Source organism: Lipophrys pholis (genome assembly GCF_963383615.2).
Source record: "Lipophrys pholis genome assembly, chromosome: 19".
Taxonomy (NCBI): Eukaryota; Metazoa; Chordata; class Actinopteri; order Blenniiformes; family Blenniidae; genus Lipophrys; species Lipophrys pholis.
Window position 1 is genome coordinate 20,687,894 of NC_137647.1, and position 25,888 is coordinate 20,713,781.

At 43.8% G+C, this 25,888-nt stretch overlaps 1 protein-coding gene across 1 annotated transcript in view; it reads right to left on the reverse strand.

Moving 5' to 3' along the window:
• Positions 1–833: 833 nt before the first annotated feature.
• mrc2 (mannose receptor, C-type 2) overlaps positions 834–25,888 on the reverse strand; it is a 30,258-nt gene continuing 5,203 nt past the window's right edge. The window contains exons 2-29 of the mRNA XM_080487956.1: positions 24,934–25,341; positions 21,292–21,465; positions 21,028–21,192; positions 19,267–19,380; positions 18,853–18,996; positions 18,575–18,766; positions 16,443–16,597; positions 16,165–16,269; positions 11,135–11,250; positions 10,892–11,040; positions 9,219–9,436; positions 8,298–8,440; positions 8,089–8,185; positions 6,585–6,714; positions 6,471–6,500; positions 6,213–6,379; positions 5,908–6,076; positions 5,694–5,836; positions 5,438–5,546; positions 5,182–5,348; positions 4,984–5,092; positions 4,667–4,905; positions 3,368–3,530; positions 3,141–3,290; positions 2,801–2,914; positions 2,159–2,338; positions 1,266–1,289; positions 834–1,181 (exon numbers count right to left, since the gene is read on the reverse strand). Of these exons, the coding sequence (XP_080344082.1) occupies positions 961–1,181; positions 1,266–1,289; positions 2,159–2,338; positions 2,801–2,914; positions 3,141–3,290; positions 3,368–3,530; positions 4,667–4,905; positions 4,984–5,092; positions 5,182–5,348; positions 5,438–5,546; positions 5,694–5,836; positions 5,908–6,076; positions 6,213–6,379; positions 6,471–6,500; positions 6,585–6,714; positions 8,089–8,185; positions 8,298–8,440; positions 9,219–9,436; positions 10,892–11,040; positions 11,135–11,250; positions 16,165–16,269; positions 16,443–16,597; positions 18,575–18,766; positions 18,853–18,996; positions 19,267–19,380; positions 21,028–21,192; positions 21,292–21,465; positions 24,934–25,341 (4,295 nt within the window). The 3' untranslated portion in view covers positions 834–960. The remainder of the gene's footprint in view (positions 1,182–1,265; positions 1,290–2,158; positions 2,339–2,800; positions 2,915–3,140; positions 3,291–3,367; positions 3,531–4,666; positions 4,906–4,983; positions 5,093–5,181; positions 5,349–5,437; positions 5,547–5,693; positions 5,837–5,907; positions 6,077–6,212; positions 6,380–6,470; positions 6,501–6,584; positions 6,715–8,088; positions 8,186–8,297; positions 8,441–9,218; positions 9,437–10,891; positions 11,041–11,134; positions 11,251–16,164; positions 16,270–16,442; positions 16,598–18,574; positions 18,767–18,852; positions 18,997–19,266; positions 19,381–21,027; positions 21,193–21,291; positions 21,466–24,933; positions 25,342–25,888) is intronic.

Sequence of the window (25,888 nt, forward strand, 5' to 3'; positions counted from 1 at the left end):
GCAAAGTGCCAAAAGCGTCCAGCGAGCCGCAGGAGCTGGAACCCGATGACAACCCACCGGTCCTGCTGTAGCGGAGAGACAGTCCGGCTAAAGACCGGCTTTCTATCTTATGTGCACAAATCATAGTGTGTGCCCTCAGACGACTCGAGGTCACGGGTCCCTGTCACCTTCCACACATTCACATTTGGACCTCCTCCTCGTCCTCCTCCTCCTCCTCCTCCTCCTCCTCGCCTGACAGCTGCTGCTGACGTGTCGGCTCGGAGGAGACAGGAGAGGCGGGCTCAGGAAACGACACACGCATCAGGAGAAGCGAGGCTCCTCCACAGCTGCACAGACAACGAAAACATCAACACAAGTTCAAGTTCAGGTTAATACTGGCACGGCAACGAGAGGCAACGAGAGGACGAACCCCAAAACCAATTCGTTTTGGTTTCTGCAGAAAAGGCAAATAGTTTGAGTTGAAAGTCCGTTTGTGGCTCTGATGGTCTTTTTTTTTTCTTCTTTTTTTCACTTTCTGAGTGTTTTGATCAAAATGGCAGCAATAATGAAAATATAGTGTGCAAAAATGGACTTTGGCAGGAGAGCGCGGAGTCATTTCATTAAAGCGGTTTGGTGCTGAATATTTCCAGCCGCGGTAAAACGATTCCCAGTGGATCCCTCATGAATAGCTCTGATGAGATGAATTTCCCCTTAATGGTTTGAGGAGAAACTTCCAGAATTGTATAAAAAAAAATAAAAAATCTTGGCAAAATAAAAATTCTGTAAAATTCAATTCAAAAACGGAACATCTGCTGCGCTCCACACAGCACATCAGCACTTACAACAAAAAAAAATTTAAAAATCTTATTTTGGGATTTAAAAGAGACAAAAGAACAAACCAAGAATATATACATGTGTGAGTTTGTGGGTTCCAGTCTTGTGTTGGCGGGTCGGGTCCGGAGTGGCTCAAGAGGGGCGGGGCTACTCTGACTGTTCGTTCAGCTCCATGTCCGACACCAGGATGTTCTTCTCCAGCTGCTCGCCCAGGCTGGAGTTGGTGCGGCTGTAGCGGGCGCCCTCGTAGGAGCCCCGGGACGCGCCGGTCCGCCGGCGGTACAGGTAGATCACACCGACGATCAGCACCACCAGGACCAGGCCCGTCACCATGACGACGATGAGGGTGGGCAGGTGGTCGCCGTCCGCTGGAACAGAGGAGCGTCTGGATTAGCTTCACTGCACGTCTTCATAACAAGGTCGAAATGAAGAGGATCAAGTCGCAAACTTACAGGTCACAGAGGAAGTTTCAGCACCTGCAAAGGAATCAAAAACACTTTTATTTAACTGCTCAAGTATTCATGCTTTGCAGTGTCTGTATATTGTGTCGTATATAGAAGTAAATCATACTTAGAATTTCACATACTGTGCATATGTGACGGTTCATGGTGTTTATATCTGACAATATACAGATCCTGTCATAAACCAGGATGTGTTGTTTATATTTCCTTTGAAATGATATTAATCTGTGTATGTTCAATCTGACACACTGCAGGCGACAATCTCTTATGTTTCCAGGTCTGAGTAGAGTGGCGATATAACATAGTATGTTGTGTGTAAAAGTCTATTGTACAGAGGTTAGAGAGTCTTTTTCCTCTCTCTCTTTCAGTGCACGGGGATCATGCTTGCAAAATAAATCCGGTTCCATCAGGCGGAATGCGTTGCACATCCATTAAAGAAAATTGAAAAGTGAAAACCTGTGAAGTGCACGATGCAGCCTCATGAGGTTGCAGCTGTCTATTCCCTTCATCGTTTCCCCGCACGTTGCCATGTTTGCATCGACTGCAAACGCTGGATTTTATTGGCTGGTTTGGTGCTGCGGGTCACTGTCACACTCCAGGACTGTCTCCAGCCTCCACAACAATGAAATCTCACCGTCGTGTCTCTGGTGACTTGATTTGACACCAGGTTGACTTGACGGGACCGGACACACTAAGAGCAGCTCGTCTTGTTTAAGAGGAAGCTCTTTGTGTGTGTGTGTGTGTGTGTGTGTGTGTGTGTGTGTGTGTGTGTGTGTGTGTGTGTGTGTGTGTGTGTGTGTGTGTGTGTGTGTGTGTGTGTGTGTGTGTGGGTGTGCGTGTGCGTGTGCGTGTGCGTGTGTGTGTGCGTGTGCGTGCGCGCTCACTGCGAGGCCGCTTGCAGATGACCCCGTGCGTGCGGTTCCTGCAGGATCCCGGCTTCCACAGGCCGTTGTTGCTCTGGATCCAGAAGCAGGAGTTGATGGACAGCACGGAGAACGCCACGTCGTGCGTCTCCCAGTTGGTGTAGGACATCTCCGTGTCCTCGCTCCACACTAGACCTCTGCCTGTCGCGGGAACACAATCAGCTTCAGACACTGTCAAGGACAAACTGTGCCTCCGCGCTTTATCTCAGGGAACGACTCGTTTGTGACACCGTGTTCTGCGGCGAGGCGACCGGTATTGGAGTTGATCATCCAATTAGCTTACCGAGCATATCTCACGGCTTTTCATACAAATTATCTAATAGCAGACAGATAATAATACACTTTATATCAATTAACCTTTTTTTTCCTTTTTTTTTTACAATGAGGCACCTTGCTTTATCACATTTATTTGACATGAGTGCAAAAGCCTTAATTGGGTTTTCTCTTAATTAATTGCTCAGCGATTACACTAAGAGGAATAAAAAAATCAATCATGCAAAACTTATTAAATTAAAAGTGTCATCTGCAAGCAATTTGTCTAAAGATAGCTCAAAAGTGAATCGGCTTGGCTGGAGAGTGAAGGTGAAACAGTGGTTGCTGGACCTTTGACGCTGATGCCCAGCCAGGCTCCGTGCGCCTGCTCGGCGTAGCCCTGGATGTGCTCCCACACGAACGAGTTCTCCGTCTCGTCCAAGATGGACAGGAGCTCCGATCCCACTAGGAGAGGACGGCGACAGAGATGGAACAAGTCAGAATTGATCACTGGAGGGATTGAACGATGGCCCGCCGCAGGCTCCACCAAACGCTTCTAAATTTAGATGTATTGACGCGTTGGGTCGATTGCGGCGGTCGCGCAGGAGGTCAGGAGCGTTTGATTGGTTTCCGATGCGGTGGGAGTCCGAGCAGAGTCGGGCCCGGGCGAGACGGGGGGGCGCCTCCATACCTTTTTTGCAGGAAGTGCGCGCGTCCTGTTGCAGTCTCAGCACTTGCAGGTTGAAGGCGTAGCAGTGGTTCCTGAACGCCACCCAGGCCCACTGTCCCACAGGCTGAGGACACAGGCCGGGGTAGACCCACTGGTGAACCGCGGGCTCGTCTGTCAACCAGGAGAAACGGCCGGGGTCAACAATTCTGCCTCCCGCAGCACCTTTGGCAGTCACGTCAGGCACATACCACCAATCTGGCAGATCGCCGCGTCCAGCTTAGCGTCGCAGGGAGTCATGGTCCACTGGCCTGTTGTCGTCATGTGACCACATCCAGCCATCTGATTGGGTTCGCCGTCTTTCCAGTTTGAATACGACACTTCTTCATCACCGAGCCAAGTGAAGCTCCGTCCCTTTGCACAGGAAAAGTTTAGAATTAACCACAGCGCTTCTCATCATGGGGAGAAAAAACCTGAGAGGCTCAGTGAAACCATTTCATACTAGCTGGGATCCTTTTCTAAACTCTGTACACTCTTTCCTGGACCTTTCCTGAGATGGAAGATTGAAACCCCCCCCAATTTTCTTTATAATTTTGTTTTTATTGTAATTTATTTAATTCAATTTATCCTACTCTTTTTTAAATTTGATTTATTTATTGTTTTGATTGTTTTGTTTGATTGATTAAGTGTTTGGCCTGGAGGCGGGTGACGGGTAGGGGGGCTGACATTCAGATGTGACTATGTTTACTTCAGTTTTTTGTTTTATTTACACTGTTATATTTCACACTGTCTGTCCATATTGTTCAAAATGTTCTATAACATTTGTTTTGTTTGCACAAAACAACAACAACCTTGCATACTACTCTTCAATGAATAAAATATAATCAGGTTGTGAGGTTCGGATTCCATTTCTGAAAGTGAACGGTGAAATAAATATATAAACTAATCTAATACTGTATGTGTCGGTAAATAATGTAAATATATATCATAGTCAAATTGAAATGATCAAAAAAAGGCTATAACAGGTGTGATGTGATGTCAACAGATGTCTTCTATTATAATCTCTTTTAGTGTGAAAATACAGGAAGTCCATCTTTCAGTGAAAAGTTAAACCTGCTAACATGATAACAACTGACTGGAAACATTTCTGATATAAATTTTTTATATTTGTACGTCAGAACAGTAATGGTTTAGTAATAAACCTCCTCGCTGTGCACACGGAGAAGAGTAGGATAGAAACATTCAAACTCCTCTTTCTTCCTCATACAGGCCCACTTGGTATCTGGTGTATGTATAAAAAAAATGTGTCTCCACATGTGATCCAGATTGTGTTGGAGTGCTGCTCGATTCAAAAGAGCACCACAGACACTCTGCCACTGTTGTCGATTTCTCTCTGCGCTTTGATTGGAAAACATATTGATTTGATGGAATTGGTGAAACTAACCAGTAGGAAAGCAGAATACATTTCACCTTCTGTCAGCAGTAAAACAATTCAGGATATGTTGCATTATGGCCCAAATGAAATGAAATGTGTCGGCTGACAGTCTCACTCCGTAGTTGTAGAGGGCGATCCAGGCCGGCCGGCGCAGGCTGTTGATGAGCAGCGTGAGGTAGCCCTGCTGGTAGGGGTCCTTCACCGAGGCCAGGGTCCCATTTAGAGATTGACAGAGGTGCAGAGCACCGGTCCAGTCCAGGCGTTTCTCCACCACCCGGTATGTGATCCCGCCCAGCTCCACGGGCTTGGACAGAGACGCAGGAATGAGGGCCGGAGCCGGAGGGAGGCCCTGGTCTGAAATCACAATGCATGAGTCACTAGCACACGTCTGGTTGTCCTTTAAATTTAATTGTGGTGGACTGATGTCCACACCTTGCGGCCTTTGACAGATGTAGCCGTTGCTTTCCATCTCACAGGCTCGAGAAGCCCACATGCCGGTTTTCTTCAGCGGGTTCCCGTGAATCATCACCACACAGTTTGCCTGAGGGGTGAAATCACAGGAGGAAGAAGAGATCAACACCACTTCAAGTCACGAGGGGCAGCGGACGGTGGGAATAACGTTGTGTTTACAGGCGTCTTGTTGTGGTGAGGTCCGCTGTTGTCGAGCGGCTCTCCGGGCCCCCAGTTGGTGTAGCTCAGCAGGCCGGCCTTCGCCCACTGGAAGTGACCCTTAGAGTCCGAGGTCAGACCCACCCAAAGATCGGAGCTCACGTTGGTGAGCAAGGTGGTGACGAATGCTGTGAGAGGAAAGGGAAAACACGACAGTGCGCGTGCCTGGGGTCAGTCTGCGTTTGGCTCTCAGCGGGCCCAGTTGTGCTGCAGGTACCTTGTTCCAGGTGATTGGACACCATGGCCAGCACGCCTCGCTGCGTCTCACACTTCAGCTTGGCTGCAGACCAGGTGACCCGGTGGGACAGGTCAAACACTCGGAAACACTGCGGGAACAGCAGATATCGTTACACGCATTGTGTAGTGACTAGTGAGGGCTGGAGCATGTGGGAGACGTTAATGCCAGTCCTCGCGGAAAGGTGCCAGATTACACTACATTGCTGCGTATGAGTGGGGTTGTGGTGTCGGACCACCTTGTGCTGATAGGAGGACCATCCATCGGGACAGCCAGCAGGCGGGTGCGGGGAAGACGGAGTTGGAGGGATAGTCCCAGTTACATTCACCCTCTTACAGATGTAGGGCAGGTCAGAGTGGCACTTCTGATCGGCCCAATCCGCTGAAGGAAACACACCGGCGTTAGTCTGCTGTGCACAGTCGTCACACTCTTTCTTTACTGACTGCATGTACATTTGTTGGCCGACAAGTGGACGCATCTGCGGTCGCGGCTGAGTGGGTGGGGCCTCCCGAGAGCCCAGGACACGTAGTTCAGCACGGAGTGGTCGGACCAGCGGAAACGGCCGTCGTTTTCGTAGGTGTGAAGCCCCAGCCACCAGTTGTCGCCCTCCACCTTCACCATCTGAGCGCGAGAGAAAAGTGTGAAAAAACCCCGTCAACGCTACAGTCACCTTTAAACCAATGGAAAAAGAGAACCGCACTATGAATGTAATCGTCGCACACGGATTTGAGGCTTTACAAAAAGAAATGCACATTGCCTTGCGTAAAGTGTTGGTCAGGAAATCTTCTTCTTCGACCGAGTGGACCGACGCCAGCGAGGAATCGAACCAGGAGCAGATCCTCTGGGCCTGGTCCCAGGTGGTGCGGTGGTCAAAGAACTTATAGTCGGCCTCCTGGAAGCCGATCCACTCCGGTGTGGTGGTGCCTGACCGACGGAAGGGAAACCAAAACATGAGGACTTGGATCATTTTAGGAAGAGGAAACAAATGAAGAGCTTTAAGAAAGATCCCACCGACCTTCTGACCCTGGTACCTGTTCAACACTTCCTAAAGACACACAAAAAAGAAACGCATGAACATGATGCACAAAATGCAGCCGTCATTAATCCAGAACAGAACTTCCTGTTGTACCTCTGGGGATTTTGCAGATAAAGTCTAACTCAGAGTCGCAATGCATGGCCAGCCACGTCAGGGTGCCCAGGTCTGCTGCAGCACACTGCCAGATGTTGTAGTAGTAGCGGCCAAAGTTCTGGTAGGTCAACTGAGACGAGAGCAAAACATGGAGATTATAGTTTGTACACGTTACATGGGGCAGCTCTTGACTCTTTGAGCAAATAAGAGACAGTGACGGATCGTCCCCCAGCTAGGGATATGTGTGCAAACACTGTCTCATCCGTCGGGCAAACGTCTTATGATATTCAGATTAACATGTGTATATATACAACATTTGTGTGTATGCACTATGATTACAAACATTTGTTTATTTTAGGGCAAGGCAGCATATCAAATCTGCTGTAGGGGAACGCCTGCTGTAAAGTATTAAATGCATGTTGAAAAACTGACCTCTTTACAGTTTATTTTCAAATTATTTATTGAAATTTCATAGGTGAAATGGTAGATTTCTAAAACAAAATCCGTTGTAATGGTCTATGATGATTTGTTTATTTTTATTTGAAGATAAAAAACAAACAAAACAAGACTCTGCGGTGTATTTTTACGGTATCGTTTTATAATCAATCAATGTATCCAAAATGAGTTTATACATGTCAGAAGAAGAAATAAAATAGTTAAGAATTTTATTAGAAATAGTATTTGTGAATGAAATTTAATTTTAGGCCGGGCAAGAGGCAGAGGAGAACAATATCGTGTACGGTCCTTTCAAAAAGTCTAACTAAACTGTATACAAACAAGAGTCAAATGTTGACATGGTGAATGTAGTTGTGGTGATGTAGTTTTGACGTAATCCTTAAAAGCCTATCAAATTTAATCCTGATCCAGAATCCTGATCCTGGCCTAATATCTATCTGTGGTGAAAAATTGGACAAAATCCGTGGAGTACTTTTGACGTAATCTTGCTGACAGACATACAAACATAAATATACGCTGATGATTTTATTACGTGCTTGGCAGATGTAAAAATGAATGATGAGGCTGAACATTTTTTAACTTGTGTTAAACTAAATAAAACACAAAAGTTGATGCGTCTCATTACTTCTCTGTGCTGACGAGCTCGGCGCTACCTTTTTCTTGACCGTGAATATTCTGTAACTGTGTGGGGTTCTTTTGTTCATTAAAACAGACTAAAACAATTTACTTTTAATTTGGTTGGGAACGTATAAACTGCAGGCAGGAGGTTTTCTACTAGAAGTGCTGCAGGTTTTCCTCTGAGATCTCAGAAAAGTATTCATATCCCTCGAACTTTTCCACAACTTGTCACATTACAACCGCCAATGTAAATGTAATCTTATGTGATAGATCAAGCTGCATAAATCCAATAAGATTCCAGTGGCAGCAGAGGCCCCCGTCTTAGTTTGAGATATCTATTCGAATGTTGTTATCGCATGCAGGACTTCATCTCAAAGAGATTTCTGGCTCTATATATAAGTCGTGCATGTTGCTCAGTGTGTGGACTCACAGCCAACCCGTCACTCCACTTCCAGCTGCCATTGTCCATGGGGTTCCTCCTGTTCAGCCCGATCCAGAACCAGTGCTGCTCGTGTTCTTCTGACTCCCTGTGGGCGTCATCATCATCATCATCATCATCATCATCATCATCATCATCATCATCATCATCATCATCATCATAATCATCATCATCATCGTTGAAGTGCTCGGGCCGCTCACCCGAAGGTGTCGTGGAGGATCTGCATCACAAATTGCTCCTCCTCGGGGCCGCTGACGCTCAGCAGGTTGGCGCCGTGCCGCAGACAGTAGCCGACAGCCTGCAGCCAGCTGAGCTTCTGGTCCAGCTGCGAGGAGTGAAACACCTGCACACGGGAGACCGGGACGCAGTCACAGGTCACATGTGAGGAGGAACGATGTCAACAGAACTCCTGCTACTCTTCATGACGCCGAGACTCTGAACTCAGCACTTTTAGTATTACTCAAACTTTTCTCATGAACATCCAAACTTTCTGTAGCCATCGAACTTTAGAACTCCTCTTTGTCGATTTTTTTTTACTACTTTAATATTGCAAAACTTAGTATTTCCAATACTTAATAAAATATTTTTTAAATGTAAATACATAAATAATGAAATAAATAACAACAATAATAATAACAATAGTAACAACAACAATAATATAATAATAATAATAATAATCTATTTATTTAACAAAAAGAGACATAATAACATTTTCACGTATATTGTGCTTTCCAACTGCTTGAGGAGTCCCAAAGTACTTTACACCATTAATCACATTCACCCATTAAATTATAATAATTATATATAATAATTACTATATATAATAATAGAAACATTGCAAAAACAACATCATTATCATCATTATTATTATAAACTGCAACAGCAGGAACTGTTGAGTTCATTTTAGAATTTATAGTCATATTTAGTACATTTACAATAAATTCCGTTTAGTAAAAAAGGGTTTTGTTTGTCTTAATAAGTCTCATTCGACCCCATTGATTTATTTTTTTGACCTGAAAAATCTTTTACTAAAACGCTCTAATTCTAAACAGGATATTTTACGCTGTATTTTCTTTAATAGTTGAGGAGTTAGCTGCTGAGTGAGTCTCTGGCGGACGGACCTTGTAGCAGTAGCGCAGGTTGCTGTTGCTCTTCCAGCCGTTGGGGCAGGCGCCGCTGAGGCTGGGGGTGGGCTGCGGGGCGGGGGGCTCAGGGCTCAGAGACGTGTCCTGGTTCTGACGGCAGATGAATTTCGCCCTCGACGACGCGCAGTCCCTCACCTCCCACAGACCCGTCGCAAAGCCGGTCGCCATGGAAACACAGCCGCCACGGATGTTGGCTGAAATAGACAGAGGGTGAAACGTAGGTGAGCGGAGGGGGGGGGTGGAAAGAGGCCTCAATGATGAAACGTCTGGAAATAGATAGGATATGCGAAGAAATAATGAGTGAGGGAAAGTGATTACATTATGAGTGCTGATCACAGGTTTCTTAAAACACGGAAAATACTTTGGATTGTATAAATCAGACATTTGTTCACAAACTGCACAACCTCAAAGACAAAAAGCCGGCTGCGGGTTTTTAGTTCAAGTGAAAACGACGATTCTTAACAAATTTCAAAGGCGCAACGCTTCAGTAGTTCAGGCCAAGTGCACCAAAGTAAGAAATCCGCCGTAGCTGTAATCTCAGCAGAAGTCAACACAGTTTGTATCTGCAGTGAGACGCCTCGTCTGTGACCACGTCTCCAGACTCACTTCCCAAATTATGGCTATTATGCTGAGAATCTAAATGATATGAAATTATGCTTTTTATTCTTTTGCTGCTGGAATCTATGAAAAACAAAGCTGAGACGTGATTTGAGCTTTTTTTTTTACCAAGCAGGCAACTTTAACGCAAAATAAAATCCCTTCCTTCATTATGAAGTCAGGCTATCAGAATGTCCATTTAGAAAATGTACTTTGGAAAAAGAAAGATAGAAAAAAAAGTCACCTGGGTCAAGTTTTTGTACGTTCAATCTGATTGGCTTGGTTTCAAAATAAACTTTGTGTTTTGAGGTCACTGAAATACTCCCGCTATATATTACAGGGAAGTTTAATAATCCCATTAAGGATGTGAACTTGCGGCAAGAAAAGAAAGTAAAGAAATTGAGAAATAAAAGCAACGATCTTGCAGGTACGCCTCACACACTCCTCATATAAGAAATCGTAGAATTAAAGGACTTAAACTAGAAAAAAGCTGTTAAAACAATAATTGATCAAACAGATGTTGAGAATAAACTACGTTATGATGATGAAATTACTTTGAAAATAATCAGAGCTCCCATATTTCGGGAAGTGAGTATAGAGGTGATTTCCCATTGAGACAGACTTAGGAGGATTTTTTTTGTTGAGTTCCCGATGTTTTTCACATTATAATATATAATTGCTATGAGGTTCTAGGCAATAAAAATAACAACTCTTCTAAAATTAGATGCTTTTAATTTGAAATATCTAGTGAGTCTTTTTATAGTTTTATATTTTCAGCATTCCCCTTTTACAGCCGCTCTGTAGAGTTGGTTCAACATTCCCACATTCTCACAATAATAAAATCCCAAATCACAAGTGGATCAACATATAAGAAGCTGATTTCAGTCAATATTCTGATACAGACATGGGAACGACGCATGCATCGGGTATTAAAGAGACATTTTACAGGTGTGGTCTTACTGGAGAAGCACTGATTCAGCCTGATTTTTGTTGATCAACGTTACCAGGTCAGGAAATGTATCCCTGTCAAATGAGGCGTGTGTGGTGGGTACCCGGCTGGTCTCGGTTCCAGTTGGTGTAGGACACTTGGTCGCTGCTCAGCCAGTGGAAGGAGCCGTGATCTCCCACTTCTCGGAGGCCGATCCAGAAGGAATCTCCAGTGCGGCCGAACAGCAGGCTGTTGGCGAAGGCCTGCTCGAACCTTCAACAGCGAGAAGGGACGATGAAGCAAAACAGAGCGGTCTCTCTCTGAGTCAGTGTGTGTGTGTGCGTGTGTGTGTGTGTGTTGCACATACCTGTTGGTAATGGTGACGAGGGTGGCGTCGTGCTCCTCGCACGACTTTCTGGCTTCGTCAAAGGTGAGCAGATCTTCTCCCACCCAGTAACAAGCTGGACTGTGCCACTTCCAGCCCTAGAGGATGGAGAGATGTAAAAAAAATAACCCTCAAATAAACAAACAAAAAAAAAAAAAAACTGCCTTTAAATGTGCTACTACATAAACTGTAGTTAAAACAACTTCTGACATAGATTTCATGTTAAAAGCGTAAATAACATGAGGTGTTTCACCAAGCATCATTTTCGAGTGTTGTAAAGAAACCTTTCTGACTCTAAATGAGAAATCTGATGCGAATACATAAATAAAAACACCACAAAATCAAGTAATTAAAAATACCATGAAATAAATTCAGAAGCATAAATGCACTTCTCTTATGTTGTGAGTTCAACTTCAGAAGTTTCAAAATGTTTTAACCAGGTCAGCCACATTCACCCGACACACAGCAGTTACGTTGAGTCCATTAAACAAAGTAAAAAAAAAAAAAAAGGGATGTCTAATGATGCTTTGTGAATAAATAGGAAGCAGAGACGATGGCAGGTTGCTGCAGACATTTGGCACCAGATACTCTGTAAGTGTGATTCTACAGCCAATAAAGTAATACCTCACAGTAGTAATAGAATCTTTATTTCCAAGATATCCAGCCCTATTTATATATGATTATATTATTGGCTGCTTATTGCACTATTGGGGAAATGTTATTACGATAATGGATCAAATATCCTATTACACTAGTTACATGACATTGTTGGCTTTATCACATTGAAAAAGTTCAAAATGATTTAATTATTGGTTGTTACCGGCTTGTAGGCTTGAGAAAACTACTTTGTATAATCTTTACTACACTTTACTACACTGTAGTGTGTATCCACACAAACATTTACATGTAATAACAAGATTTCTTTTTTGCAATAATCAACTCTAAACCTGACAGCAAGTTTTTGTTTCAGAGTCAAATTGAGTTTCTTGCAATAATTAAAATCATGAGAGAAACTACTATCCGGTTATGGTAATAGCAAACTGGTTCTTGTTGAGAATCGGTTCCCAGTGTTTCAATTCCTCGGAATCATTTGACCAATTTGCAAAAGATTCTGTTTTCGATTCCACTGGGTGCGAATGACGTCGACGTCATTCACCAGTGCAGCCAGCAGGAAACACGGCTCCCAAACGGCCACGCACTCAAAGGTTTGGCTCCACTTCAGGAAAAAGGACGACAACGGGGCAACTTGTGATACTTGCAGAGTGGGAGTTCCATCAAAAGTTGGAAATACGACCGATATGCAGAAACATTAGCACCGAGAACTTTGAATGAATGTCGCGTTTTCGATCGGCTGAGTGAATCTCAACCCAGAGATCAGCACGTCCTCTGCTGCTCATACGGCAGGTTTCATTTCCAAATGACCATCGATGAAGAACCGAATCGTTAAGCAGAATCGAAAATGGAATCGGAACCGTAAAAACCTTATCAATTCCCATACTTAACGTTGGGTGCCTGAACTATTTTCACTTCTGCTGCTCGCACGCTGGAGCACTTTCGTCACCTGGTTACAAACAGTTGATAGATTAAACGGGGAAATTCCATATTTCCCCATATGATTCCAATCAAAACAAGACATTTCAGAGATGTTAACTCAGCCATGTAGAGAAAGAGGAGTGAGTTGGCACGAAAACACAAAGATAAGCAAATGTATGAGAATCCGCCGAGTTTAAAGACTGTTTGTTCCACACAACTGCAATGAGAGTCCGAGTTTATCAATCTCGCCAAGCTGGCCTCACAGTGAAGCACACTCATAGGCCATATTTCAAATAATTGCTGTGAAAAATATTAGTGAGTTAAGAGGTTTTCAGAATTCCCGTTGCCAAATGAAAAGAACAAGTCCGGACATGCAGAGAAAAGCTCACCCACTGTAGCTGTGGACGTGTACAGACGCAAAGTGCCGCCAACACGCAGACGGGGGCGGGCGTTTGCGCAGGAATGATAGCAATAGACAGGTCACATGCGGCTTTGAGCGATTAAAACCAACCTCTTTTGCACAACCACACTTGGCATCTGGACAGAAGCCTCCGAGGTTACAGATCTGCTGGAACTCTTTGTCTTAGACTCAAAAACCTACTTCAACTTCTGGCTGATAGCATGTATACAGGACACAGGGCCATGTCGTACACATGCGCTTAGCATTTCCTTGCAAGCATATACAGAAGCGGAGCGTTCCAAACTGGATATCAATCCTAATCAACCAGCATCTTATCACACAAAACAGCTGAAAACACAATGAAACAAGCCACGCGCTGAATGGATCCATCCTTCCCATGACAGTGGAAGGTTAAGAAAGTATTTCAGCCTCTGGACGCTTCATAAGTCGCTAACTGTGTCTGGAGGAGCGGTTTCGGTGCTTTTGCCTGGAAAACCACACTCTGAGAGCAGTGGGAGTCAAGTCAAACATGTGAGTTACACAATTAAACAAGCTGAAGCTTGTATAAAGCGCCTTTAATCTGAAGGAAACAGCAGGGTTCCATGATAATCATCTCAGATTTACCATGAACCCTCCTATTATTACCAGATTGCACCGTATCATTTGATACTACATAAATATTACTATAACTGCCGTGAGTTGAACTTTCTGGTTTTGTTGTTGACATACTATCTGACCAAAACTGCATTTGGAGCGCGGATGGTGATATCTTATCTTAAACGTCTGAGAGAAATGTTATGTTATCATAACTTGCATTCATTTCCTGCAGATTTAATCTTAATTCCACCTTAACTACAAACTGTCTAACCTGAACACATTTAAACTTGTGTACTAGAAGATGACATCTACTTACCTAACCCGTCATTACTCAAACCTGAACTTAACTCTTAGTTTCATCTCGGCTTCAAGCAAGTATTCGGAATAGATTCCCCGAATAAGTTCCCCGAATGTGATGACATTAAAGATATTACACACCTATATATATTTAAAAACCTCATGCATTACGAGGACTTAGATTCTCTTTTATTTCCTGCAAACCTTACATCACAAACCAGTGTCATAACACCCTGATCACAACCTATAACCTTTCTACATAATAACTCTCAAAACACACACACACACACACACACACACACACACACACACACACACACACACACACACACACACACACACACACACACACACACACACACACACACACACACACACACACACACACACACACAAATTAGAATTAAAAAAACACAACAAAAACATACAATAGCTCGATCGCCCTCAAAAAACTGCTTCTGGCATCATATTCGTGTTTCATTATCTCAGTATCAGTTATACATCGAGCAAATTAATTGTTCAGCTAATTAAAAGATTATCTCCAGAGACAGAAAGCAGGAATGAAGCAGCTGTTGTTTTCAGTCGCTGCTTCAGTGAAAACGTACAGTGACAACATTACAGGATCCATTACATGTGTTGAGGAGCGAGCCCGGAAACCAGACCGGCTAAATGGTTACTGGAGCAGTCAGCCGCCTCCGTGCTGCTGTTGTTGTTTCACATGTGCTCATCTGCCTGAGACAAAGTGAGCCCCTGCAGGACCCCGCAGCGCCCGTCATGGCAAAATGACCCCCGGCCGCATTACCCCCCATGATGCCTTGCTTCCCCCCCCCCACAGAGCGGGTTAGAGATTCATTACACTAAACAAATGGGTCCGTCCGTGTGGAGATTTGAGAAGCAGCACGACCACTCGACTTCAGATCATTTCCATCATAAATCAACACTTTGGGAATATACACCACTTGACTATGGAGCCAGAATCTTGGCAGATGTCAGAGAAATGTAGTATTTTCTGAGATGGTCAGGCAGGGAGGGATTAAAGCCCAATGTTGAGAGAAATATGAGCAGTATAATCAAAGACAGATGTGACAAAAAGATGTGGGCATAATTATGTCCTCTTCTGCTGGATGTAACATGAATTTAAAAAAAAACATTCCCCCGGTTTGCACGCTGTAAATACTGGCCTCAGTGTCAAACATACTGTGAGCCCATCTCATGGTCTAATCTGGCAGGATGACACTGAAAACTGTAAAACTTACAAATATTAACGTCGTCTTCTAATGTAATGAAACAGTTACTACTGCTAACGTTAGCATTCCTATGCTACAAGTCACATATCACTTTCCATCCTGAAGCAAAAAGTCTGTGATGAAGACCGTCAATTTAATCCTGCATGGAATGACAATTGTTGATCAGCCGGATCCAATGAGTGTTGCCACAGCAGGATATTACAACTTGCATTGTCAAACGATTTGTCCTTTCAATAACACTGAGTTATAGGTTATCAGGCCACTTATTTGCTGCTCTGGCCCCTCCAGGGTAAAATGAGTGTAACCTGGGTTCCAGGACCCCTTTGAGAGGGGAAGACCAAGGCTTTGTCTGTATGGAGATTAACTAAACTGCATTTGAACTTGTCAAAAGAAACCATAACATGACACTTTATAGACTCAAAACCAGGCCTGGGAGGCGGCCAAATGCTTTCATTTATAGGGCTCCTGTTTCTTCTGTGTTGGTGTGAGTGGGTGTGTCTACCAGTGTTTGGAGGAATCACAGATCATAGAGGGACCACGGCATTACTTAAAGGCAATCTGGGGGGAGTCCAAGGAAAATAAAGTGGAAAACCGCTGGTCTAGAGAATGGTGTTGACTGGTTGTAACTGCCCGTGTAATAGGAGAGTGATTCATGTTACAGTAACAGTCTGGGTGGGTAAGGGTGAGAGAAAGAGGAGCCCGAGGATCAGAGGACAAGGGTGAAGGAGCGGCTGAAGTGTTTAGAACAATAATTATGTGCTGAGAAACACAACAGGCTGACTGATTGATCCTGTGTGAAATATATTTGGACCAAGAACTCTATATCTAGTATAGGAGGGAGGTAAAACACATCTGAGTGATATAAGCCATGAACGCAAAATGTCAGAGAGAAAATGAAGTGTAAAGTGTTGAATGCCAAGAGAGAAAAGTGGCCGTACTTGTTTGCAGTCTTGGTGCTGTGGCTTCCCATCACTCTTTGTTCCTGGTTTCTTGCAGATGGAGGGCAGCGTCAGATTACAGGGGCTGTCATCCCATCGGCCCTCCTGCACACAGCGCGGCGAGACACAAACAGAGAGACGGAGCGCAGCTGGTAAATATATACAAGAGGAGGAGGCAGCGGCACAACGGGGAGAGGCTGTGTTAGTGTGAGGGGTAATCAAGGCGCCCCCTCCCAGGGGGAAGGGGGCTTCAGGGGTCACAGCCAGGGTCAACTCACAGCTCCCCAGATGGACACGCAATCTTCCAGGGTGTTGCGGAAGTTGTTGGGTTCGAAGGGGTGCCAGTAGGTGAAGATGACGGGCGTGTGGTCGGTCCACTGGAAGTCCATCTGCATGTCGGTGTCGTGCAGCCCGATCCATAACTGCTCAATGTCTGTGAGAAGACACGGCAAGACGAGGTGACAAAATAAGCTCCAACTACAACCTTTTCCATGCAGCTTGGAGCTTTTCATGATGTGAGGAAATAACTTGGAACCATCGCTTAAAACTATCGATAATCATCATCAGTTTTTTATCTGATCGATTTTACCCTAATTACAACAAAATATGGAAAAAACTTACTACCAAACTCTATATTCAAATGACGGCTGAAATACTTATATGTTAGCTTTGTTTGAGTCTGAAGTTGAATCAGAACAAAAGCAAAGTATCCTGACGGGTCTGAGTGAACTCTGTTTGAACCTGCAGCTCCTCTGATCCCCGCTCACTCCTTCTCAAGTGTGACGATATCTGAATTCACATTTATGCAATGAATGTCGGAATTGCACAGACTGTACTGTCTGGAATAATCATAAATCTGTCAAAATGTCAAATTTATTCTGACAGTTCAGCCACTTATTATGAAAAGCCTCACACTGCGGTTCTGTAGGTCGGCCATTACTGCTGACGTTGGAGTCTGAGACACTAATGAATGAGACCTTTGAAGTGATGGATGAATGGATAGATGGACGGATGGATCGATGGATGGATGGAAGGTTTTACTCGAGGTACTCAAGTCTACATCCCAGTCCAGCGTCTCTAAAGCGACAGGTGTGAATGTGAGCGCGTGTGACTTTCTGTCTCTCTCTATTTGCCCAGTGATGGACTGCTTCACCCATAGTCAGCTGGGATCAGCTTCAGCCCACCACAACTCCAACTTGGATAAAACCAGGTAAAAATCAATGGATGGAAAATCACATAAGCCCAATGAGTTTACGTTTTCTTTCATTTCAATACCCTGTTTGTGGCCTTTCACCCGCTAAACGAACCATGCAAATCTGCAAAAAAGCTGTTTTAACTTTTACAATGTGTTGACTTTAAGTTGAACCTGAACAATAGCAGAGATTTGAGTGACCTCTGTTTTAACTTGCTGGACTTCGACATTACTGACACGCACTCCTATTCTCTGGTTGTCCTTGGCTGAGCGTGACAATATTTAATTTCACATTCGTGCAACAAATGTCAAACTCCCTGGCTTCCATGTCTAGAATGCTTATAAAGCTGTCAAACTGCCAACTTTATTCCTTCAGTTCAGCTTCTGAAGGCAAAGCTCTAACACAGGCATTGAACCCTGAAGCCAGCCGTGTTAGAGATGTCCAGTTTGAGATTAAAGGTCCCATATTATGCAGAATTCAATTTCTAATGGTTTTCTAGCAGTAATCTGTGTCCCCATAGCCTGTGTATGAGGCCCCAGAAGTGAAGAAAGTTTGTAACCTCCATCACTTTGCTTACTCCACGTTTTAACGAATGTGTGCCCATACAGGCAAATCAGTGATTTTCCCCTCATGATGTCATGCAGAGAAATAACCACTCCATCCTGTAAATGATAGTCATTTTGACCCGCGCCCAATAAAAATGTACAAAGATTACTGATATGCTGAGTAAAATCAGTATAATATGAAAAACCATAACAGTAGCAGGAGTCGTAGCGATAAATCCACCATGAATAACCGTGGCTGCTCAGAACAGCATATACTAAAGTAGAACTCACAAAAGGTACAATTGCTGTCAAACAGCATTGGCAAGGAAAGCTACGAATTTCTGTTGGGTGTTTTAATGACGCGAAAGTGACACTAAAGGGTCATCAGTGAACATGGAAACCACTTAATCTGAAACACCAGAAAGCTCTTCTCGCTGAGACGGGCCTGGAGTAGGCACAGACAGACACAGAAACAGCCTGTTCTCAGTAGAGCTCACCGGGGGGACTTTTAGACTGAAATTCAGGACCTGGATTTGTAAAAATACACTTTGAAACCCTTGTTGTTGGACCTCTGACACCAAAACTCTAAAATACAGGCCCTTTGAAACGCTTGTTTGAGGAGAACACAGTGATTATGCACAAAGTAAAAGATGTATTTGTGTTTTGTTGGACCTTTCTTCAGGATGCGCAGGATGAACTCGAGCTCCGGCAGCGTGTGGATGCTGACCAGGTTGGCCTCCATTTTCTGGCACGTTTTCTGAGCCGCGTCCCAGTCGGTCTTTTCTGAAGCGAGCTTGTAGCATCCAGCCTGGAAGGCCTGCCAGCCCACATCACATTCATATTTCTCATCATCTGCCCACGAATCTGCGGAAGCAAAGACATTAATAAGAACCCCATCAAAGTCCTCGGTGGTGAGCTATAACTGGTGCACGAAAGACTTTTCCACTGACCGGTGGTGAAGGGGTCCAGGGTTGCGTTGGGCCTCTTCTTGCAGACGTACGGCAGAGCATCAGAACAATCACGGTTCTGCCAACGGCCCGATGACTCTGTTCGGATCACAGCGCAGTTCTCCTCCTCTGCGTGGTTTGGCTGGTCTTGAGACGGAGCAATAATAAGAAAAAGAATTCTTCATAAAAACACTCACCCCAAGGTGCTGATCCCCACATACTCGAAGGGTCAACACAGAAATACTGCGGTTGTCCTGGAGAGCTGCCAGACGGGCGTTTGAACTGAGCGCTGCTAAAAACGTGCACGCATGCTCACTCAGCCTTCAGTGGGAAATAAACATATTTTTAACAAAAGGATCACACACACTTGATGCTCTAAAAAGGCAGAAAAAGCCTGGATTGTTTTTACAGCCTAACCTGGCTCCCAGTTGAGATATTTGAGTGGCGAGGAGTCGGCCCACTGCCAGCCTCCATGGATGTCCAGGTCATTGAGGCCAATCCACAAAGCAGCACTGTAGCCAGTCAGCAAACCTGCAGCGGAGAGAAAACTCCTTGTGTAAATGATATGAAACAAGCTCATGGAGGGAACGCTTTCTCCACTTTGACGTGACTGCCACTGCTGCACCGGCCCGGGAAACATTATATAAGATTAGTCTAAATGTGGGCTAATATTGGCAAAAGGGTCAAACAACCAGCGGAAAAAATCAATTATTCCTGCTGGGAGAGTGAATATGCAAACGAAACAATCTGTGTTTGTGCGCGGCAAATTTCACTGTTATTAAAATCCTCTTGATGCTTCTCACAGGGCAGCCACGAGACAAAAGCTTGATGGACAGACATGTAATTAAGTCATGAATATTAGGTTTGTAGAAGGAAATCAAGGCTTTTATAACCGCTATGGAGTGAAAGTTACATTGAAACTCCACTTCAAGTAAGGCAGAGTCACTTAAATCATCTATCCACAATGATAACTAATGTCTTTTAACAGTTAATAGTCAACTTTTAACTATTTGTCTCTCTTAATAAAGCTTGTAAAACCCAATTCCCAAAAACTGAATTGTAATTGAAAACATGCTTATGTATATAGAATCATCTCTGCTATTAGTCCAGTAATTCCTGAAGGTCTGAGGATGATACACACAGATTATCTGATTTCCTTACATCCATCTTTTTCAATATTTTTTCAAACTTCATCCAGAATTTGGAGAAATTGTGTTTTATCAATACCTAAATTCCGAATGGCTAGTTTTATACTGTTGCAAGCTGCTATTTTCAAATGAAAAAGTGCTTTTTCTAGCTGCCTCTACACCAGAGGTATAATTCATGCGTCCCACGGTCCTAAAGCGACTGCAGAAAGAAATTTTTCTTTTTTTTTCTTTTTATAAAAGTCATTGCTAATAGTGAGATAGACGCTTGTTTGAGACGCTGCAGTGAAGGATAGCTACCTTTTAATTAGCAATATTACATCAGCATGAGTGAGTTTGTTAAAACATGCACAGAGCTTCACCTCCCGAGAAGCCACCAGGATTTTCTCATCATCAGCGTGAAGAGAATCTCTGTGCTAAAGAGGATTGCAGCTTTTTCAAAGGAATTTTAAGTTGCCATATGTTGTGTGAAATGTACATTGGATGTGTACTTTTACTTTTCTGCATTAAAACAAGGCTAAACTTTTGACATCTCTGCTCTATCCCAACTTTGTTTCTGTGTGCCTGCTTCTTTAGGAGGCAAGGCGGAAAGATTACTGTCCCAGGCACCCGTTCAAATTTAATCTTTTTCTTCCACGGAAATGTTTGGCGCGTAACTAGTCCCTTATCATCGGGAGTGCGTACACAAAAAGCACATCAGAACATGTGAAAACTTCATAAACAGTGTGCTATGACTTTTGTTAATGATTCAGCAAACCGTTTCCAGAAAGAAATGGCAAAAAAATCAATCAGGTGGGGTTTTGGTGAGAAAAGAGTCGGCAGTGAGCGGAAGGCATGCACAAGATTTCATCTGAAATGTTCTAGTTTTACCATATGATGCTACCGTACCACAAAACAGTCATGTCATGTGTTTTATTGTGAAGAAAACATTGATTTAAGAAATATCCTGGGTGTTTTTATTTCGATCACACCCAATCCTTTTTAGAATTGTTCAACAGGACTGAGAAGATGAAGGTCGGTGTGAACCCTTTACCGTTGATGTAGGTCTGCTCGTGCAGCTTGGTGATGCTGAGCAGGTCGGCCCCCTGCTGCTGGCAACTGATCCGGGCCTCGCTCCATGACAGCGTCGCCTGGAAGTTAAACTGGTAACAGCTGTCTGTCAGCGGGTCGGTATCCCAGAACGTCTCGCAGCCGCCGCCTGCGGGATGAAAGGGGGTGGGGTGAGGGTGAGGGGTCGGTCAAACCACGAGGATGAAACAGCAACAGGCAACGTTTTCAAATCTGGTGGACAACGCACTCTTGACGGGACAGAACCCCCAGTGTTCGTCTTTGCCGTAGTCGTAGGTGGTGGCACACCACAGGTGGCCGTCCTCGCGCCCGATGCCCGTGCAGCTGTGGAACCACTGGCCGTCGTAGAGGAACGGCAGGTAGCAGGGCCGGCCGTGGGAGTTCCCCTGGATCGTGTAGATCTCTAGAGAGCAAACATGAGACAGATTGCTGATTGCCTGCGTGCTAATCACCAGCAGAGACAATCCTGCTCTGAAGCTACGGCCGTGAACTTTGCTGAGCTGAAATACCTCATATGTTTTCTCAGCAGCTTGAACAATCAAACACACGGTGAAAAACAGAGGATATTGTTACAGTCCAAACAGCAGAGTTACACAGTGGTCAGTAGACGGAAGCGGATAAAAATAGGCTAGAGGTTTTGTATTTTAACACTTTTTATACTCTGTATGAAAAGATTTTAAAACATTCTAATGAAAGTAAATATTATTCTATTTTTATTTTATTTCAAAAAATGATCTTACGACTTTTTATGACATGAATAGTTTTACTATATGTCCTTAAAGTTTCCATGTTATCATGAATTTCAAGTAAAAACAATTCATTGACTATAATTTAAAAAAATAATATTTACACAATCAATCAATCAATTAAAAATAATGATTAAATAATGAAATACAATTCAAAGTGGTTCACAAATTCTTCCAAACATTAAAATGGAAATATTTCTATATTCGGAGGAAAATAATATATTTTGAAACTTATTTATTTATTTATTTATCTAGTTATTTATTTATTTATTTATTTGTTTGTTTGTTTATTTGTTTGTTTATTTATTCGATTGAATAAATGTATTCAGTTCTCAATCACTACCCATACCTTTCCAGCTGGAGTTGCTCAACATTTTCAAGCTGTTTCTGAAACAACGGGACAAAAGATTTTCTCTTCTCATCTCTTCTCGCCTGTTTCATTCGAGTTTCCTGAACTTAGGCAAGTTCAGCTGATTTATGCGGCTCAACCAAACTCCCTCCACTCGCCGTCCGAGCCTCGACATTCCACAAGTGTGGTATGGAGTGTAAAACAGAGCGAGAAGCAGCGGCTGAATCTGGAGCGTTGCAGTGGAAAGTAGGGCAGACATGTTAAAACCAGGGAGGAAAAAAGCTTTCTGGAGCTTCCCACTCGTCTCCAGCGCCGGCTGGCTGCAGCGAGCTGCTCCTCGGCTGACTAATGTCATAGGCATTCCTCCGCGGCAGAGACAGCTCCACTCCACAAAGAAACTTGTGAAGATCGGCGCTTTAAAGTTAAAAAGTGGCACTGCACCCACTTCATTTGCCACATGAATGCAAAAGAGAGGAAAGATTGAAAAAAAAATTTGCAAAGGGGGGGGTTCTGGGTTGAATTTAATAGTGGATCTGATTCTAACTGCAGTTTTCCACATCACAGCATGGATTGTAAATACAGCTATGACATGTTGTATAGGTAATAATGGCTTGGACACGGATGGATTTAATCGAGGGTGAAAACTATAAATAAATATGCACATACTTGAGGGAACCGGGGAAATCTGTGTGTTTACTGGAGAATACCAACACGGACAATGTTTTCTTTGGATTGGTGGCTGGCGGACTGCCACTTGCCCTCAAACATTTCCTTAGAGCAACATTTTCTCGTGTGATGTGCACAACAGAGCGGCTATCTGCTGAAACGCAGCGGCACGCAGGTGTTCAATCCATCTGCACACTAACAAACACCGATAGATGATCTCTGATCGAACTGATAGTTCTATGTCATACTCAGGTCAAACTAAATGAAAAACTATATTGGGGGAAGAAAAAGCAGAAAATCTAATTCAAAGTACAAATATATTTGTATATGCTCATTTTAAACATGTCGTAAAGCTTCATCTAATCGACAACTCTTTCTGTTTGGACTACCAGCACAGACATTGTATTGTTCTTCATCATTCCGACTTTGACGAGGCCCTCGAGGAGAATGACATCAACAACAGCTCACTGGATTCAGGAGTTGGCAAAACCAAAGTCAAATTAATAAGATGAGATCGGGTGTACTTTGAATAATGGGAAACAGAGAAAACAGGCCTGCTATTCAGCTATTCCAGGAGAGCTCAGGAAAGTCATGAAGAACTTTAAAGAAAGCTGGGAAGAATTAGAAAAGTAATTTCAAAGAGTTTAGACATGAATCTGCCCACAGTTGGAGATATTATAATAAGTATAGGAAGTACCTCGGAGAAATGAATCCAAACGAGGCTGAACTAACTGAAATAAAGCCACTCACACCGACATGATGTTTCTCTGCTGTGTGCTGAACGGCAGAAAGTTCAATCGGTTCACTGTCTGTTGCAGCGTCACGATTAGTGACGAAGGTTCAGCAATAACAAAAAAAACCCTCAGCATCAAAGTTTCTCCACCACAGAGTGAAACAAAGGGAATCTGCCTTTCGTAGTGGACATGTGAGAGCCCAGACCTTAAGCCAGGCGTTTGAGCAATACAGCTACGTTAAGTAGGAAAAGATGGCACGTAATTTCCCTCAATCTGAGACTATTTGATGTATAATTCTTAGAAATGTTGACACGTCTTCCAATGTATTATTCTTGAATACAATGTGTGTTTTGACACTTATTACATAGATGAAGATCAGATCAGAGACTTTATTTGAAGAAGCCATAAAAAAACAATCTTCTCTCATGATATTTATTACATTTCTTATTAAATCCCTGAGCTACATGATAAAGGAGTCATCACCCGGAAATCACATTTTTCCTTTTTAAAACATGTATGTTGGTTTGGGATCTCAGCTGAAAATCTGGAGATTAAAAGTGGATGAGTTTTTTGAGCTTTGGGGTCTTCGTTCAAACCAGAATCGTCCACAAATGGGAGATTTTGATTGTGTTTCTCGTGTTGTCATCAACACAGGAAGCTAATATCATAAACCCACTTCTGTTAAATTTAGCCGCTAACGAGACTAGTATAAACGTTAGACCCACACGTGATTTTCAAATGGCCATGTATTTCATTTCATTTGGATGTTTGGAGACAGCTTAACAATTGTTTTTTTATTTTTATTTTTCATGTGAGCAAAGGACCGCTATGCTATCGCTATCGCTATCGCTATGCTATCGTTGTTACTGACAGCTCCTGCAGCCAATCAATGTGCGCCTAACATCTGTACCAGTCAAAATCTCGCATGTACTCTCGAGAGGAAGTTGCGATATGAAAAAGGATCAGAATGAGCTCTGTGTTTGATTTTTTTTCCCTAATAAATTTTAAGAATTGAATTAAAGACCATTCAGGGGAGACTGGATATGTGAGAATACCTTTTGATGACTCACTAACTCATCTCTTCATCTGGTGTCAAATGTTTTTCAAACATCAGGATAGTGCGAATACTCGCACATCAAATTCACTCCTTTTTACTTTATGCACATAATAACTTGTTTTTCTGTTTTTGTAATTATGCTACTAATAAAAAAGGATCGGTCGATTCGATCATGCATCAAACACAGAATGTAATGTTGGCTGGTGGAATCCTGAAGTATTTCAGCTTGAAATATACTGAATCCAGGATGACTCGGTGATTGTTTGATCGAGCACCTTTCATCAGATAAATCGGAGCGTGCAGACGACAGAACTCCTACCTCGATATGTTTTGGAGCACAGGTCCTCCAAGCCGCCGTACAGAGTCCATTTGAAGCTGGAGGTGGAGGAGGGGAAGGAGGCGTTCAAGACGGAGGACGACGGCAGGTAGCTGTTCAGGTGCTCCAGCATTTGGCCGCAGTTCCAGGTCCAGCGCACCCGGGGCGGCTCGCGGTCGCACGTGTACACGCCGAAGGGAGACTTGTTGTCCCATCTGTGGGTGGAGTTCCCCGTGGTCATGCCCAGGCACAGCGAGGACCCGAGGTTGAACAGGCGACCCCGGGTCACCCACTTCCAGCGCTGGCTGGCCTCCTCACAGGAGGGCGACAGGAAGAGGGAGTGATCCCGCACGCCCAGGCACCCGTCAGCGCCCTCAAGGAAGAAAGCAAAGTCGTCAGACTCCAGCGGCGCTGTGCGGAGAGAGGGAAACAACGGCGGCGGTCAATAACGCTGATGAGAAAAGAGAGTTTAGTGTCAGCAGCTGATGTGGCAGGAGGCGAGGTCAGACACCGGATCGATATCTCTATTAATGGATGGAGGGTTAATTTGATCGGTGGAGGCTGGAGCCTCAGCACAAGCCAGTGGTATTAATCCTCCAATAATACAACCAAACTCCAATATCCGACATACACGTCGACAAAAAGGGAAGTAATTAGAGAAAAGAAGTGTAAGAGTTCAACCTGGATGGACTCTCACTCTTCATTAACCGTACAGGGAGAAGCAGTTGGTGCTTGTGGGATTTGACTTAGAGAGAAGATGAAATGAGCACAGGAACTACATACATTTGGCTGGTATAAGTAATTATTTTTACCGGATCTAACGCTAACCAATGATAAAACTACACTTGGGCTAAAACTCGCCTTCAGATTTTCACATGTACGTCTTGAAACACCTCAAGTAAATCAGACGTAAGCAGAAAGGAAACTGCTGAACTTGTTGTGGCTGCGAGCCAGCGTC